The sequence below is a fragment of the Perca flavescens genome, chromosome 21 (genome assembly GCF_004354835.1).
Source record: "Perca flavescens isolate YP-PL-M2 chromosome 21, PFLA_1.0, whole genome shotgun sequence".
Classification (NCBI taxonomy): Eukaryota; Metazoa; Chordata; class Actinopteri; order Perciformes; family Percidae; genus Perca; species Perca flavescens.
Window position 1 is genome coordinate 25,694,259 of NC_041351.1, and position 19,138 is coordinate 25,713,396.

The window sequence follows — 19,138 nt, forward strand, 5'->3', positions numbered from 1 at the left end:
ATGCTAGCTAAGCTAACTTTATATGTCACCTTACCTCCACTCTCTATGAGCACATCCAGAAGTTCGTCCATCTGCTGACTTCTGGTCAGTTGCTGTAACAGTAATGAGAAAGTGATTCTTTTAATCGATTGAACAACGTTTCAACAAGAAAAAATGTAATCCAGTTGTATTAAAGGATTCTACATGAAAAATATGCAAGCTTTAAGCAGTCTACAAAGACTTGCAGGATAGAGTTTTGGTGAGACAAACTTTTCTTGGAGACAGATCAATTTATTGGTCAAGATGAAACAGCTTAAGGCCAAAGAGACAAACTTTCTTTACAAACAAAACTACATTTCCATCCATTGTATCTCAATACCCGTACGGATTAAACCAAAACCAGCTTCCTATCTACCAAAAGTAACATAAACCTAGATACCACTATACCACATTCTTTCTGCTCAATGTTAGCATTTCTAGATTAGCTATCAAGCTAGTAGCCTTTTTTTTCAATCCAATTAATCCAATTGGCCATTATTTTTTAAATAAACTCTTATAACATTTTTGATAAGGATTCCTTTCCTTTTTTAATTAATTGTGACGGAGATACATACTGAGGACATTTAAAGTATGAAAATACTCTGTGCTCTCTGTTGGACAAACTACGTCATAGAGACACTGTTTCTAAATGGCGTCACACTTATATGACCCTTCTGTCCTGCTACTGATTTATCCGCTATAGCAGCTTCAACTCACTGCCTTCAAAAAACGTTTGTACAACTCAAAAAGCTATCTGCTTCAGACTTGGTAAAGGGTGGAAAGTGAGTGAGTGAACAAAGCAATGGATGAATAAATGAGGAACAACACAGGCGATGGACTGAAAGAGACAAAAAGGAGGAGACAAGCGGGAAAGTGGAATTAGAGCAACGCCGATAGGTCAAATAAATCTCTGGCCAGCCATTATCTACTGAACTTTAGCATGAATTTCAGTTTACCTGCTTCACTGCATCCTCATAGCATGGGGGCTGTCTTAAGTCTGATGCATCTGAATCTGAGCTACTGAAGGCAGGGGGAGGGACCTGGCACTTTTGGCCAACATGCCGAGGAGAGGGCACTACTGACATCTATATGAAACATAGGTGAGAAGTGACAATAGCCCACCCATTAGAAACGGGGAGCTTACCAAATGTGAGTGTGTTGCACCAAAAAGAACTATAATTCAGGCCCTTGTGATCGAATAATCTCGTCACATTACACATGTGAAGGAATATGTGATGGAAACAGATATGACAAGAGTGACAACGCACCTCAAAACAAAGACAATTACATAGAGACAGATCACACATGAATAGAAAAGAGACAAATGGTTACGTGAGTGTGAGGTGGTTCAGATGAAGTAATATGCAAATGCTCCTTATGTTGACACAATGCTTACCTTTGGTTGCATGTTGTGGTGCTCAGGCTTGGCTGAGCCGCTGTGTCCACAGTCAGTCGGGTTGGGAAAGACTCCCTGAAGGCCTCTCTGCTCAGCAGGATAAGAACAGTTCACCGCCTGGCCGCCATTCTTCTGCTGCATCTGTTGTCATTGAAACACATCTGTTAGAAAACTTCATTCACGAGAGAACATAGACATGAAGGCAACATCAGAGATACATATTCCTCTAGTACCATCGTCTGGTCAAAATGTTCATTTATCCAATACGACCAAATGGGCTGCCAGTGGCTCAGTCCATAGGGACCGGAGGGTCGCCGGTTCAAGTCCCAGTGTGGACCAAGTTCGGTGCCCTTGAGCAAGGCACCGAACCCCGATTGCTCAGGGCGTCTTTCATGGGCAGCCCCCTAAAGCCTGATTTATGGTTCTGCGGAGGCTCCACGCAGATCTTTCGCCATAGCCTACGTAAGTGGCCTGATGTTTATACATGTGCGTTGGTGTGTGCGTCGATCTCTTTAAGAGTGAATGTGTGTGTGTGTGTGTGTGTGTGTGTGTGTGTGTGTGTGTGTGTGTGTGTGTGTCTGTCTGTCTGTGTGTGTGTGTGTGTGTGGGGGGTGTGTGGTAGAGACAGTGAGAGAGTGACGGTGATTATCTTCAGAGCGAGTAGTGACTCTGGAGTCATAGTGAGAGAAACAAAGTGTCTCCCCTGTTCTTTCTGACCATGGTGGGAAATCTGTAGCAGGAAAACCCTCTCCTTGATTTCATGTTGTTTATGGAGAAGGAGAACCAGAAAATGAGTCGGGGGAAATGCAACGCTACAGAGCCACGGCCAAGCGACATGCGTAGTTAAATTTTTTGAGAGGTGCACGTCAGGCTACAGTGTAGGGTCCGGTGTAGGTCTGTGTCTCCACGTACCTACGTACGTAGCCACGGCGTAGATTACACGCAGAAGCATAAATCACGCTTAACTCTGACATCTCTCCTTTAGTGCATGTATAGGTCCTGTTTGTGCATGTGTGTGTATTTCAGGCCTGTGTGTAATTTGTAACACCAACAGAGTGTAAATTAACCCCTTGCGGGATTAATAAAGTATGTTGTCTTCTTCAAATGCCAGAAAAAGGTTAGCGTGCTAACTACATTTTTGCTAATTAGCCCCAAACACAAAGTAGAGCTGAGGCTGATGGGAATGTGGCAAACATGGTTCGCCTTATTATACTGATGAAACAGAAGACAGTGAGTAACAGGGAGGCTGCTTCTCAGCACCAATGGTCATACTCATATGTCAGAGATGTTCACAAGTAATTTTTTGGAAGTCCAAATCAAGTCTCAAGTCTTTGAGCTCAAGTCCAAGTCAAGTCTCAAGTCTTTGAGGGGGAAGTTCAAGTCAAGTCTCAACTCTTTTGCCACAAGTCCAAGTCAAGTCTCAAGTCTCTGGCCATCTGATCTGTCCCTAACACTATATTGTTAAATCTTATGAATTCAAAGCATGTCCTGGCTGTAGCTACCATCCATACAGTACAGTATCAAAATCAGTTGTAGGATAACTTTATGGGGTCTACTTAACACATCCCTCTAGCCCTTGGACCTGGTTAAATATTAACCTAAGTCTGTCACATCATATGGATACAACTATAAAGATACAATGTGCCTGTTCCCAGCATTAGCACAACACTTTGCGATGGTTAGCTTGTTACCTGTGATGATATATGCTAAATGTAACATCTCTTTTCACATTAGCAAGTGACTGACCTATCTGGGTGCGTTTTGAGATGCCTGATGAAGTTGTTGATCTGGCATCATTTATCTTGGTGCCGCACACCTTGCATGTAGCTGTTTCGCTTACTGCCACTGTTTACAAAGTTATTGAAAGCAAAACTAATGACAAAAGGCACAACTCCGGGAGGACTTGATGTCGCCATCGTCAATGCATTTTTTGATATGTGAGTGCGCGCACATAAGGCATAACGCATGCTTTATGTTGCACATTATGGCAAAGGGCAGGGGACATGCAGCTCGTCATTCGTTTCCCTAACGTATAATCCAATAAGCCAATAAAAGAAAATATAAATACATGACTAAATTTAGATTTAAAAAGCAATAATTGCATGAAAACAGGTTGTTGACGAGTCTCGAAGCTTGAGTCCGAGTCTGAAGTCTTTTGGGTCGAGTCGCAAGTCAAGTCTTAAGTCAGCTGAGTTGGAGACTCGAGTCCCCATCTCTGTCATATGTATGTTAACAAGGGATATTTCAGGGTTTCTGCAGGTTTCACCAAGTCAAATTTAAGACTTTTTAAGACCTTCTTAAGACCATTGTCAATGAAATGTAAGACTTATATCAGGACATCAAAAACAAAGTCAGATGTTAGAGTCAGGAAACATTGTCTGAAACAGTTCCCTGATTTCCTCATTGGCATTATAGGACTGGTGTCTAGATTGGCTGTAGTATAAGATGAATGTTGGTCTTATTTGTAGTCATAATACAGCAAATTATATTTGGACTAGCCAAAGAAAGAACCACAACACCACGGAATTAAAATAAAAACATTCTAAAGCGCTGCGGGAACATTTCAATGAGCATTAGAGGTAGTGTTACATGGACGTAGGAAAATTAAGACCTGTTTAAAATGATTTCAGACCTAGAAAGAATTTAAGACTTTTGAAGGCCTAAAATTTTGATTTTGAAATTTTAGACTTTAAGACCTTGCAAAACCCTGTATTTGGAAAATACTTGTGTTATATATACATTCTTGGTAAACGGGCTCTTTGGTGTACGCAACATGACCTGCTGTGGCCTCATGGAGCCACTAGCATGGTTGGAGAACCTTCATCCTCCCTCACTTTAGTCAGAAAGAACAAAAGAACAACCCACATTACCAACACAACATTTGGGAATGATCCTTCTGTTGATCAGCACATCATACCTGCATGTTGCGTGCTCTGTTGTTGCCCGGGGGGTGGGTGTGGGGGTGGGGGTGGAGGTGACTGCAGCCGTCTCTTCCCAGCGGCGGTGACAGCAGGTAGGGGTTATTAGGAGACGAAGGCTGGGGGCTACCAGAAGGCTTCCCGATGGGGGAGTCTCGAGGGGAGCACTGGGGACTGAGGAAAGCGGACATATTGGAGGGGCTGCCAGAGGATCTGTCTATACAGTGAGGCCCACCGGGGCCCCCCATGTTGGAGAGGGGGTTGTTGCAGTGTCCCATATCCTCCATGCAACTGCCAGGAGAGCTCTTCAGCTGTTTGGGAGAGGACAGAGGGCAGCTGGAGGACAAGGACATGGGCTCCTGCTTGATAGTCACGCCAAAGAAATGCTGGCCCATCATGGCTGGGGGCGACTGGTGGAGCATGTTGGGGTGTGATGGAGGGGGGGCTGGGTCCTGTGTTGCTCCATAGCAGCGTTTCCTCTTGTGCAGCTGCATCCTCAGCTCCTCAACCTAGCAAGCAGAAGTAAATGTGTGTTCCTGTAAAGACATTCCTATGACACCTGGTGATACTTTCATATTTCTGCAGTCTCTGCTAACCACTCACCTGTCTCTGCTCCTGGTGCAGCTTCCACGTCAGCTCCTCAATCACCTTCTGCTTTTCCACCAGCATCTTATCTTTTTCGGCTTCCACGCCATCCAAACCTCCACCCTCCCCCGCCCTGGGCCTTCCCCCACCCGGGCCGTCCTCCATGCTGAGCTGGGCCGGAGATGGCTGCAGGGCGAACTGCGTTGGCGAGGACATGGGCACGTCGCTGAAGCTGTCTGGGAGGGAGCCGCTGAGGGACAGCTCCGAGGAGGCCGGAGAGATGGGGGGTGTGGAGGAGGTGCTGGGGTAAGGGTAGTAGCCGCCTTGGGACAGAGCGCTGGAGGAGGAAGGGGACTGGTAGGAGGATAGGGATCCTGTGGGGGTGACAGGGAAGATCACTGTGGTGATATCAGAGGAGCCCGAGGGCGAGGAGCCGGCGTTGGAGTCCCTGAAGGGTCCGAGTCGCTCGACGAGGGCCGTCTTGGTGCCGGAGACGGGCATGCCGCGGATCCGCAGGTGCTGCCGCAGCTCTGAGACCTGACAGAGCAAAAGAAGACATGGTTACATCTCTGCTACAGTCTCTCCAGGACATGGTCCAGTTTCAGTTGACATTGTAACACCTACTTTTAGGTCGTCCAGATTAGCTGGCAGGGGCCCAGGTTTGACCGGCGAGACGCTGCTTTGGTTGGCATACGTGTTCTTGACTGGGGAGGGCGAGCTGCTGTTGGCTCGGCCTGATGGAGCGCTGGAGCTACAAACTGACAGCTGCTCACTGGCTCCTCTACAATGTGGATGAGTCACATGGAAAAGTCAAAATAGTAGAAACTTTATAATAAGGCACGCTTTATAAATATGTTGTAACAAATGGCTTTGTTAATGGTGAATGTGTCTTCTTAGTAATGCTTCATAGCTTAGCTAGCCTCAAACTGGAAGGTAACTTACTGATTGTTAAGTTTTGCTGATTGTGTGATGACCCTTATTAATGACTTACTAACAACAGAAGGTTTTTCATTTTCTAATAGGCCACCAAGTTCACATTTTAAATATGTATTATTTTTTATATTAGAAGGCATTAATAAAGGGTAATGGGTATTCTTTGTAATAAACTAAAAATGACTATGCCTAATATTGATCTATTTCGCATTAGTTGCAATGGGACTCACTTCTGGGTTTGGGTGGGTGGGTGAGGCTGGTAGCTGAAAGAGGGCTGCCGCTGCTGGGTCTGGGCATTGTGTGTGTGCTGCTGTGACTGCAGCGACTGTGGATGTGTGTGAGCATGTTTCTGCTGGCTGAGGATCTGCAGCTGCAGGAAGAGCTGCTGTTGCTGCAGGAGGCGGGCGTAGGCCGAGTCCATGGGCGGAGGGGACTTCTCTGCCTTTTGGTCCGGAGGAATGTACTGGTGGTACTTGAGCTTCTTCACCTTTGGCTTCACATCTTTGGGCTTCTTGTGTCGGTTCTTGTCTGAAGTCTTTGACTGTTGAGAGGACGGAGGGTGAGAGAGTATGAGGATCTTCCCTAGGTAAGTCAAGGAGAGAAACTTTATCACAAAGTCAATTCATTAAGTGTGGCTGACCTTGACAATAGCAGGAACAGGTATTGGGTGAGTGGCCTGGCTGTTGTTGGCACCAGACAGCCCTTCATCCTGGCTTTGGTCCGAGGGTTCTCGGGTCACACCTCCCTGTTCACAGATCACAACAACACAGTGTCAACGTCAACAGACTAGCTTCGAGATCTACACCTTTGAGTACTGGAGTTCTGAGTGGACACAACGGGCCTTTTAGAGATGTTAGCGGTGGTTCTGTGACGGCAAGTTTCACGTTAGTTGCATTTGATTAGCTCATTGGAAAGTCAGTAGCCATGCTAGCAGCTTTGCGTGGTTCCACATGGTCACAGCGATGGTTTGAACATCAGCATGCTAACATGCTGATGCTGTTACCATTCTAACACCAAGAGAGTCTTGGTGTTAGAATGGTAAGATTTGCTAATCAGCACTAAACACACAAAATGGTGGGAATGCATTTAGTTTTCCTCTGCATGCTTCATTTGGTAAACGGGTGTGTTTTACTGACCAACAATACTAAACACAGTAGACCTATGTCATTAAAGTGAATACAAGTAGGTAGTAGTAGTTGTGCTTTACTCTGGTGACATTGTTGCCTTAGATTGATGATTTCAGTCTGAATCGTCACCTGCCCGCAATCCTATTTTCTCCGTCAGCACTATGAAGTTAAACTGAGAAGGCGTGGGGACTGCGTGTAACCCAAATGGAATAATTAGACCCCAAAATGCAAAAAGGGTTCCAAAAAGGCCAAAACAGCAATTTCCAGTTGTTGACTCAGAGCTGATGATTCAGTTTCAGAGTCAGAAGTCTGACAGAGAGAAAAAAAACCTGTTCTGGCATGAGTTTCTATCAAGTGACCATTGCTGATGGCGAGTGTTGGAATGAGGCCATCATGAGTGAAAGGTAAGCAGTCAAGAAGTAATGGCAGCTGTGCCGGGCTCACAGGAATGTGACACCTGCCCAGTTCAACTCAGTCCAACAGTGAGTGGAGGTGCAGTTCACTCAGCCACCAGCAGAGGGCGGAAAAGGCAACAGCTGCCAGAGGGACCGCTCTGTCACAGGAAAAGAAAGGGAGGGAGAGAGAGGGAAGGATGGAGGGAGGTGGGGAGGGAGAGGAGTGTTGCCTGTCGTGGTCTGGTGAGGGCAGGTGAGGAGGAAGAGGAGGGAGGGAAGGAGGGAGGGAGGTGGGGAGAGAGAGAGAGGGACGGAGGGAAGGTGGGAGGGAGGGAGAGAAAGAGAGAGAGAGAGGGAGGGAGGGAGAGGAGGGTTACCTGTCCTGGGCTGATGAGGGCAGGTGAGGAGGAAGAGGAGGGCGTACTGCCGACAGCCTCCGATGAAGGGCAGGCCGAGCCCTGCGACTCGTCACTGTGGTGCTGCTCTGGAGACAGACTCTCACTGCTGCTGTCCTCCTCAAATGCGTACGAGTCCTCCTGCTTGGGGAACTTGCCCTGGTTTACTGTGAGAAGAGCAGAAGGTCAGTCAGAACGCTTTGAATTGAGTATGGATCTGTAAAATATGACTTGATGTAGCATCGAAAGCAGCTGAAGCAGTATACATAGCTAAAAAAGTGGGAACGGTATGAAGGCTGCAAAGTGAAGAGTATCTGATCCACTATTTCTTTACAGCGAAATGAAAGGCCCAATTTGACCTGGTATTAAAATTCTGAGTGATCGGATAACAAGTAGACATCTAAGTACAGGACGCACTCAGGACACAAACACAAACACACACACACACACACACACACACACACACACACACACACACACACACACACACACACATGTGTTATCAATGTATTATTGTTGTTATTATAAATACAAAAATACACATAATATATTTTTGTAATCTTGTGTTATTGTGTGAATGCTCATTCAGCAGTATGTTGACTAAGTGACAAAAAAGTCATAGTAGTCATAATAGTTCGGGCATCCTTACCAGATGCCCGAACCACCTCAACTGGCTCCTTTTGAAGGAGCAGCGGCTCTACTCCGAGCTCCTCACGGATGACTGAGCTTCTCACCCTATCTCTAAGGGAGACGCCAGCCACCCTCCTGAGGAAACCCATTTCGGCCGCTTGTACCCTGGATCTCGTTCTTTCGGTCATGACCCAGCCTTCAAGACCATAGGTGAGGGTAGGAACGAAAATTGACCGGTAGATCGAGAGCTTTGCCTTCTGGCTCTGCTCTCTTTTTGTCACAACGGTGCGATTAATTTAATGCAATACTGCCCCAGCTGCGCCGATTCTCCGGCCAATTTTCCTGCTCCATTCACTCGCGAACAAGACCCCAAGGTATTTGAACTCCTTCACTTTTTTGCCTCTCTGGGAACCATCACCTAATCGTGGTGGAGAGGTTTGTGTTTCCCTATGAACCTGATGGCTGTGTTGTCTGGAGCTTGGTGCTCCCGTCCGGGCACAGCCCGAAGAAGCAACGTGGCACCTCCCTCTCCATCCCATGGGCCCACCACCTGTGGGAGGAACTGCTGGGGTTGGGTGCGCTGCCACACGGGTGGCAGTGAAGGTCAGGGGCCTCGACGGACCAGACCTGGGCAGCAGAGGCTGGCTCGGAGGACGTGGAATGTCACTTCTCTGTTACCCCTTTTCCACCAACAAGAACCAGGTGCTGGTTTAGAGCTAGATCTAGTGCCGGTTCGGAGTTGGTTCGACTGACGAGCCTCCAAAGAACCGGTTTGCTTTTCCACAGGCTAAAGAGCCGGCACAGGGCCAGGTCTTACGTCACTGTATACGTCTCATCTTTCCCAGCAACGTTAGCACTGCGGCGACAAACACAAACACACCATCAACAATGGCAGACGTTGCTTTGCTATTGATGTTTATGGCTTTGCGGACCTACGTCGGCGTCCGAACTCGGCGGATCCAACGTGTTCGCGCGGCTCGCCTTTATAGTGCAAGAAAGCAGCTTGTTTCCTCCTCTGACCACAGCTGTTGTTTAATCGCGTCCATTGTGTTTATCTGCTAATTCAAAAATGGTGGTCACAAGTTTCTGTTCGTCTTATTGGTCACGGTAACCCCGCCCTCCAGCCACTGATGTAAGCGGTTCATACTTCTGGCCCAGCAATGATTTGGTGCTACTTAAGAACCACTTTTACTGGTTTGGAGCTGGTGCTTTGGTGGTCGATAAACAAAGAACCGATTTGAAACTAGGATCTGGCTCCGAACCAGCACCAGCTCTGCCTTGGTGGAAAAGGGGTAAGTGGGGGAAGGAGCCAGAACTTGTGCGGAAGGTGGAACGCTACCAATTAGATCTGGTGGGGCTTACCTCTAGTAGTAGTCATAGTTTATTATGAAGAAAAAAGTGTAGTTTGTCTTATAGCATGTTGAAAAAGGTGATAAAAAGTTATAGTATAGTATGTTGAAAAAAGTCATAAAAAAGTCACAGTATAGTATGTCAAAAAAGTCATAAAATAGTCGTAGTATAGTATGATAAAAAGTCTGTATATGCCATAAAATGCACATAAATAGATTGTTCCCATCCCAAAAAATGTCATTAATAAAAAAATAAATAAAATGTTTTGTATTCCTGAAAAATAAATAAAAAATACATGTTCTAATTTTTCTTTCTGTGATGATGTTCCTGTATTTACCTAATTTTGCTCTGCTAGCAAGCTACGCAGATACCTTATGTGTCTAGAACCAACCTACCGTGCCAGCAACGAAATTACACTCTGAGGTGTTAGTTTGGCGTATTTGACTTCTTCATTTTGGGTTTAAAACCTCAAAAGAAACAGATCCTAATCAGGTTGGAACTCATGACCAATGGGGTCTTCCAAGCAGCATTATATCACAGTGAGTCATCTTATCGTACACTCTGACCATTGTTTCGAGCATATTTGACTTCTTCATTTTGGGTTTTAAACATTAAAATTCAATGTTCCTCACCGGGTTTGAACCCACAACCTACAACCATCAGGCAGAACACCAGGTATTCATCATACTGAGCTATCATGTCACACTATAGTATGTCAAAAAAGTAACAAAAAAGTAAATGTATAGTATGTTGAAAAAAATCTGAAAAAAGTCATAATATAGTATGTTTCAACAAAGCTTTAATTTAAAAACACTGGATTAAAAAATATAAAATACAAGACGTTTCAGTGTTTATCCAAACACCTTCATCAGTTGTTTAGTGTGCGCAGGAAGTAACTCTGGCCTTAATACACAAGGCAGTCACATAATCTCATGGCATGAAGTCACATGACTGCTAAGATGTAGTCCATTTGTCTTTGCCAGAGAAGATGGTGTCCCAGCAGCTTCAGATGATGCCCCTCCCCCTGCTTAAGAGGTGGAGCAGGATGGTGTATCTGTGAAGCGCCTGGGAATGGTTTTCAGAACCATGTTGTAGGCTGAAGACAAATGATGTCTCAACCCACCTCCCCTATTTAAAGAGGGTCGCTCCACTTTAACAAATATGGCCTCTTTGACGCCTCCTTCAAACCACCTATCCTCTCTATCTTGATCTTGAAAACTGTCTTTTTGTAGATGAGTATAGACTGCTGAGTCTTGTCCTGAGGTTTAGAAACTTTTCGGGGGTTCTTGTGTGTTTTAACAAACGCCCACTCAGGATAGTGACACTGTTTTAATGCGTGTTTTACATGTTTTTGTTTGTTATCCCTGGCTTCCCAATTTGTAGGCACAGTCTCCGCCCGATGTTGCAATGTGCGGATAACTCCCAGTTTATGCTCTAGAGGGTGGTGAGAGTCAAACATTAGGTACTGGTCAGTGTGGGTTGGCTTCCGATAAACTTCCACCTGGAGCTCTCCACCTTCCCGCAAACTTATCCCACAATCCAGGAAGGGGAGTTTATCTTCCCTCAGCTCCTCTTTTGTGAACTTCATGTGGTTGTCCACTGAATTGATATGGTCTGTGAAGGGACTGATTTCTTTGGTCTTGATTTTCACCCATGTGAACATCGAACATGCAAACTACACACAAAAAGGCTTATGCCAGACTGGGGATTCAACCAAGGCTCACACAGCAGTGTCGATTTGCAGCAGTGCTGACCACTGATCCACCGTGCAACCAAATAATTTGGTTGAAAACAGTAATAGCACAGTATGTCGAAAAAAGCCATTAAAAAGTCATGGTTTAGTATTTCGAAAATAGCCACAGTATAGTATGTCGAAAAAAGTGATAAAAAGTCATAGTATAGCGTGTTGAAAAAAGTCATAGTATAGTTTGTCAAAGTGATAAAAAAGGACTGGGGATCGAACCAAGGTTCCCACTGCAGACATACCCCATATATATATATATATTATATATATATATATATATATATATATATATATATATATATATATATATATATATATATATATATATATATATATATATATAGTATACCTCTCCGTGAACCATCACCTTATCGTGGTGGAGAGGTTTGTGTGTCTCTGTGAACCTGAGGGCTGTGTTGTCTGGAGCTTTGTGCTCCTGGTAGGGTCTCCCAAGGCAAAGTGGTCTCAGGTGAGGGGCCAGACAAAGAATGGTTCAAAAACCCTATGAGTGATCGAGGTAGAGATGGAGTGACCCTGCCCGGAGGAAGCCCGGGACTCCCGGGCTTCGTCGGCGAGCGCCTGGTGGCCGGGTTTGCCACGGAGCCCGGCCGGGCACAGCCCGAACAAGCTACGTGGCTCCCATCTCTCACCTGTGGGAGGAACCGCTGGGGTCGGGTGCGCTGCCAAATGGGTGGCAGTGAAGGTCAGGGGCCTCGACGGACCAGACCCGGGCAGCAGACGCTGGCTCTGGGGACGTGGAACGTCACCTCTCTGTGGGGGAGGGAGCCGAACTGGTGCGGGAGGTGGAGCGCTACCGTTAGATCTGGTGGGGCTTACCTCTACGCACAGTCTCGGTTCTGGAACCGTACTCCTGGATAGGAGTTGGACTCTTTTCTTCTCCGGAGTTGCCCAGGGTGTGAGGCGCCGGGCGGGTGTGGGGATACTCACAAGCCCCCGGCTGAGCGCCGCTAGGTTGGAGTTTACCCCGGTGGACGAGAGGGTCGCCTCCCACGCCTGCGGGTTGTGGGGGAAAACTCTGACTGTTGTTTGTGCATATGCACCAAACAGGAGTTCGGAGTATTCGGCCTTCTTGGAGACCTTGAGTGGAGTCCTGCATGGGGCGCCAGTGGGGGACTCCATTGTTCTGCTGGGGGACTTCAACGCACACGTGGGCAATGATGGAGACACCTGGAGAGGCGTGATTGGGAGGAACGGCCTCCCTGATCTAAACCAGAGTGTTGTTTGTTGTTGGACTTCTGTGCTAGTCATGGATTGTCTATAACGAACACCATGTTCGAACATAGGGATGCTCATAAGTGTACCTGGTACCAGAGCACCCTAGGCCGAAGGTCAATGATCGATTTCATAATCGTTTCATCTGATCTGAGGCCGTATGTTTTGGACACTCGGGCGGAGCTGTCAACCGATCACCATCTGGTGGTGAGTTGGGTCAGGGGGTGGGGGAAGACTCTGGACAGACCTGGTAAGCCCAAACGTGTAGTAGTGGGGTAAATTGGGAACGTCTGGAGGAGGCCCCTGTCCGACAGACTTTCAACTCACACCTCCGGCGGAGCTTTTCGTGCATCCCTGTGGAGGCTGGGGGCATTGAACACGAGTGGACAATGTTCAAAGTTTCCATTGCTGAAGCTGCGGCGAGGAGCTGTGGTCTTAGGGTCTTAGGTGCCTCAAGGGGCGGTAACCCACGAACACCGTGGTGGACACTGGTGGTCAGGGAAGCCGTCCGACTGAAGAAGGAGTCTTTCCGGATATGTTATCCCGGAGGACTCGGAGGCAGTTGCAGGGTACCGAAGGGCCCGAAGGGCTGCAGCCTCTGCCGTGAAAGAGGCAAAGCACCGCTGCTTTGCCTCTTTCACGGCAGAGGCTGCAGCCCTTCGGTCGGAGAAGTTTGGAGAAGACATGGAGAAGGACTTTCGGTCGGCACCAAAGTGCTTCTGGAAAACTGTTCGCCACCTCAGGAGGGGGGAAGGGGAACCATCCAAGCTTTGTACAGTAAGGATGGGACACTGTTGACCTCAACTGAGGAGGTAATAGGGCGGTGGAAGGAGCACTTTGAGGAACTCCTGAATCCGACTAATACGCCCTCTATGTTAGAGGCAGAGCTGGAGGATGACGGGGGATTGTCGTTGATTTCCCAGGCGGAAGTCACTGATGTAGTCAAACAACTCCACAGTGGCAAAGCCCCGGGGATTGATGAGATCCGTCCAGAAATGCTCAAGGCTCTGGGTGTGGAGGGGCTGTCCTGGTTGACACGCCTCTTCAACATTGCGTGGAAGTCCGGGACGGTGCCAAAGGAGTGGCAGACTGGGGTGGTGGTTCCCCTTTTTAAAAAGGGGGACCAGAGGGTGTGTGCCAATTACAGGGGTATCACACTTCTCAGCCTCCCTGGTAAAGTCTACTCCAAGGTGCTGGAAAGGAGGGTTCGGCCAATAGTCGAACCTCGGGTTGAGGAGGAACAGTGCGGATTCCGTCCTGGTCGTGGAACAACGGACCAGCTCTTCACTCTCGCAAGGATCCTGGAGGGAGCCTGGGAGTATGCCCAACCGGTCTACATGTGTTTTGTGGATTTGGAGAAGGCGTATGACCGGTCCCCGGAGATACTGTGGGAGGTGCTGCGGGAGTATGGGGTGAGGGGGTCTCTACTCAGGGCCATCCAAACTCTGTATGACCAAAGTGAGAGCTGTGTCCGGGTTCTCGGCAGTAAGTCGGACTCGTTTCAGGTGAGGGTTGGCCTCCGCCAGGGCTGCGCTTTGTCACCAATCCTGTTTGTAATATTTATGGACAGGATATCGAGGCGTAGTCGGGGTGGGGAGGGGTTGCAGTTTGGTGGGCTGGGGATCTCATCGCTGCTCTTTGCAGATGATGTGGTCCAGATGGCATCATCGGCCTGTGACCTTCAGCACTCACTGGATCGGTTCGCAACCGAGTGTGAAGCGGTTGGGATGAGGATCAGCACCTCTACATCGGAGGCCATGGTTCTCAGCAGGAAACCAATGGAATGCCTTCTCCAGGTAGGGAATGAGTCCTTACCCCAAGTGAAGGAGTTCAAGTACCTTGGGGTTTTTTTCGCGAGTGAGGGGACAATGGAGCGGGAGATTGGTCGGAGAATTGGCGCAGCGGGTGCGGTATTACATTCAATCTATCACACCGTTGTGACAAAAAGAGAGCTGAGCCAGAAGGCAAAGCTCTCGATCTACCGGTCAGTTTTCGTTCCTACCCTCACTTATGGTCATGAAGGCTGGGTCATGACCGAAAGAACGAGATCCAGGGTACAAGCGGCCGAAATGGGTTTCCTCAGGAGGGTGGCTGGCGTCTTCCTTAGAGATAGGGTGAGAAGCTCAGTCATCCGTGAGGAGCTCGGAGTAGAGCCGCTGCTCCTTTGCGTCGAAAGGAGCCAGTTGAGGTGGTTCGGGCATCTGGTAAGGATGCCCCCTGGGCGCCTCCCTAGGGAGGTGTTCCAGGCACGTCCAGCTGGGAGGAGGCCTCGGGGAAGACCCAGGACTAGGTGGAGGGATTATATCTCCAACCTTGCCTGGGAACGCCTCGGGATCCCCCAGTCGGAGCTGGTTAATGTTGCTCGGGAAAGGGAAGTTTGGGGTCCCCTGCTGGAGCTGCTCCACCCCGCGACCCGACACCGGATAAGCGGACGAAGATGGATGGATGGATGGATATATAGTATACTTATCTGCAGTATAGTATACTTATACAAATATAGTATACTTATACTTATACTTATAGTATACTTATCTGCAGCATTGCTCACCACTGCAACCAAATAATATGGTTGAAAACAGTAATAGCACAGCATTTAAAAAAAAAGCCATTAAAAAGTTATGGTATAGTATGTTGAAAAAAGTGATAAAAAGTCACAGTATTGTATGTTGACAAAATTTGTTATATAGTATGTCAAAAAAGTGATAGTATAGTTTAACGAAAAAAGTCATAGTATAGAATATCGAAAAAAGTCATAGTATAGAATATCGAAAAAATTATAAAAAAAGAAGCTCACCTGGCGTGCGCCCAATTGCCGCAACGGCTGCCGGTTTAATTCCGAACTGCGGCCCTTTCTGCATGTCATTCCCCCCCTCTCTCCCCTTTCATGTCTAAGCTGTCCTATCAAATAAAGGCCTGAAATGCCCAAAAAAAATCTTAGAAAGAAAAAAGTCATAGTATATTATGTCGAAAAAAGTCATATTATAGAATAGCAAAGAAATTCTGAAAGAACATGCAAAATCCCCAGCCTGAATGGGGATTGAACCAAGGGTCAGAGTCTGCAGGGTATATATGCTGGTGGAGCCAGGGGCGTAGCACAAAATTCTGGGCCCTGTAGAAAGGACATTTTCTATGGGCCCCTCCCCGCATCCACAGCTATTCATTCTAGCATCTTTTTGGGACCTCCTCACATGAGGGCCCTGGATACTCAGTCCCGTTTTTCCCCCCAGTCCGACGCCCCTGGGTGGGAGCAGTGCTAACCAGTGAGCTTCCATGCCATCAAATAAAGTACATTGAAAAAAGTCATAGTATAATACGTTGAAAAAAAAATTGTATACTGTAATATGTAAAAGAAGTCATAGTATACGTAACATGTCGAAAAAAGTGATAAAAAGTCATTGTGTATTATGTCAAAAAAAAGTTATAGTATAGTATAGTATATATATAGTATAGTATATCAAAAAAGTCACAGTATAGTATGTCTTATACCATGGTCTGGGTGAATACTCGATTCTGATGCAGAGTGTCCATAAAACAGTGTTATAGGACACCTAAACCACTAAAGGAGTTCCGGTGAAACTGACTGTTTACCGTTCTAAATGTGCTACATAAAAAAAAAAAAGAAATGTGAATGTGTGAGTTCCAACACTGAGTTGTGCTTCAGTGCCTCGTCCCCTGAACACCACAGGATGGCGCTAACACACAAGCTGCAGGAAGTATGTTGCACTGCCTGACTTTGTTTCACAGCGAATAACGTTATCTCACATCCCGTTCACTGTTCAGGTCGCTAGTTCAGGCTGCGGCTGACAGTAACGTTACACATCGTGGATCAAATTGTTCGTAAAAAACTTTATACTGTTTTGGGGACAATGACGATGATGTTAAACATACTGTCAAATAATTGTTACTGATTGCCAATGTACACAATGTTATTGACTTTGAATCTTGCTAGCAAAGTGTTAGCTTTATGGCTCGGAGCTGAGCTGAGCTACAGCTGAGCGGACTATAAACATCTCTGGTTGCTAAGGGTGGCAAGTCATATCTAAGGTCCTTCCTATTTCCTGAAGGAGTGAACAACGTTTGCATTGCATAAGCACCTTATGGGATGGGAATGATTATTCTAGGTATTAGTCAAACCCTCAGGCGTAACTAGGGAAACTGAGTTATTGTTTTGAATTAAAATACAAACTAATGTTTTAAAAACATGTTATTTGGCAAGTGACCATGGTATAAGCGGGTTAATGCCCTTCGAGGTGTGTATTGTCGGGTATTACCGTAATGAACTTCATCGGACGGTTCACGTCTCGCCGTCGTCCATTAATACCTGTCAATGGACACCTTGTCTGGCATTAACCCTTACTTAAATAAACTAAGGATCACATTTATAAACTTTAACTTTGATTGTTGCTTATTAAATCATGGATATTTGATGTTTTAGTGAAATACCTTTTTGATTTTGAAGTTTTCAGGGCTTTAAAATCTCAGATTGTATGATATATGTTTATACTGTGCTTATATGGTGCATCTTACCAAATCAATGTGTGCTTAATCATGTGAATTCAAACTAAAATACAGAGAGTAGGCTGTGATGAACAGGAGCAGATTACACACTGCTGGTCTGTCACTGACACCTGGTACCACACTCAGCCTGGAGGTGTTACGCTGTATGTGTGTGTGTGTGTGTGTGTGTGTGAGACTGACACCACCACTTTACATCCACCACGCTCCTGATTGGCTGGCCTGATAGTCAACACAGCTTTGATTGGATGAGATAAGAGTGCCAGCGGAGGTGTGTATGTGTGTGTGTGTGTATGTGTGTGTTTGCGTGTGCATGCGTGCAGAGGTACAAGATTCTCTCTTCTCTGTAGCCCAACATGTGACAGCAGGAACAGACCTTGGGTTCAGTCACAGCATCTGGCCCATTTTGTGCAACTCAGTTTCCTTACACCACACAAACACACACCAAACACACACCACACACAACCACACACACACACACACACACACACACTGTGGATGGCTCGTGTGAGTCTGCTCCGTGTCCTCTTGGCTACATGCTGCTTCCATGAGTATTTAAGTCAATCTCATGTCACTGGGAGATTGAGATGACAGAATTGCAGGAAATCAGCGAACTGTGTACACTTCCGCTTCTCAAGTGGCTGTTCAGAAGTTACGGCGGGTCACATAGTTTCCACAATGACTGGACAGAGGTTGAAAGAATGTTTGGGAGTGTTGTGTGAGGGGATGCAGAGCTTTAAGGTGCGGGGTTAATGCTGCAGGCGAGGGGAGCGCAACAGCCTGGTCCTGTCACAGAGCTCTGTAGGTGGCAGAGTGTAGCCACACAGGCCAGTTAAAGCAGAGACAAAAGCAGGGAGGAGGTACAAACATACACACAGGTACACCCACACAAGTATGCACTCAAACAAACACACACACACACACACACACACACACACACACACAAAAAAGGCTGGACTCGAATACAGCTGCTGTTCATCTCAATAAAGGGCCTGCAGAGGTAGTGTAAACCAGCTGACTGCAGGCTGCCCTGTCCTTTACATAACATGTTTACTGGAAGCTCAAGGGGGCAAACATAAAACTTCTAAAACACCACAGTCACACTGCCAAGAACACGTTTTAATCCAACAGAACACTCCAGGTAACAATATACATTTGTAAAGATGCCAAAGCACCTCTTAAAAAAAAAAAAAAAAAAAAGAGTCCCTTCAGCGCCACCATAACAGCATTTGCAGATCCACACTGGATAAGGACATTTTCTGAAATACGCACCATCTTCTAAAAATGTTAATAACATTCTCTGTGCAAGAAATACAAATAAATACTTTTCCCTGCCAAGAAATGCGGATCACATTAAGGAGGAACAACAGGAAACCGGTCCTGAAGAGTCCAGTAGAATGTTAAGGTGAGGAGGTCTAACAAGTCAGCTGTTGCTAAGGGTTCATAAGTAAATGAATAGTTAAAATCATTGATCTCACACACACACACACACACACACACACACACACACACACACACACACACACACACACACACACACACACACACACACACACACACACACACACAAGCTGCAAACCTCCAGATACTTTTCTTTTGATTGTTTAACGTCTTAAACGCGAGTTAATTTTGAGCCACAACATTTACCTGACAGCTGTGGTTACATTAAATTATAAAACATATTCTAACCATATCAAATATAACACTTTGGTATACAGTCAAGTCAACTGCCAAACAATTTAAGTAGTTCAAATGGTTCAAATGATGACCACTTCAACCAGATGCTTACACATGAATGCATCAATGATCATAATCCGCTAATATTACAGTTTTCTTTCCGTTTGCTAAACGACACTGAGCACAACTGAAGCCACAGGTGCAAAACTCTAACTACAGTCT

General features: G+C 46.4%; 1 protein-coding gene across 5 annotated transcripts in view; it reads right to left on the bottom strand.

The window, feature by feature from the left end:
- The window catches only part of myocd (myocardin), a 36,272-nt gene that overhangs the window by 2,747 nt on the left and 14,387 nt on the right, over positions 1-19,138 (bottom strand). For 3 of the 5 annotated variants that reach the window (XM_028568233.1, XM_028568234.1, XM_028568232.1), the window contains 9 exons: positions 7,750-7,934; positions 6,491-6,595; positions 6,081-6,391; positions 5,542-5,698; positions 4,936-5,454; positions 4,332-4,841; positions 1,415-1,555; positions 975-1,103; positions 35-92 (listed from right to left, as the gene is read on the bottom strand). In XM_028568233.1, the coding sequence (XP_028424034.1) occupies positions 35-92; positions 975-1,103; positions 1,415-1,555; positions 4,332-4,841; positions 4,936-5,454; positions 5,542-5,698; positions 6,081-6,391; positions 6,491-6,595; positions 7,750-7,934 (2,115 nt within the window). The remainder of the gene's footprint in view (positions 1-34; positions 93-974; positions 1,104-1,414; positions 1,556-4,331; positions 4,842-4,935; positions 5,455-5,541; positions 5,699-6,080; positions 6,392-6,490; positions 6,596-7,749; positions 7,935-19,138) is intronic. The other 2 variants (XM_028568236.1, XM_028568235.1) reach the window with 1 other exon arrangement.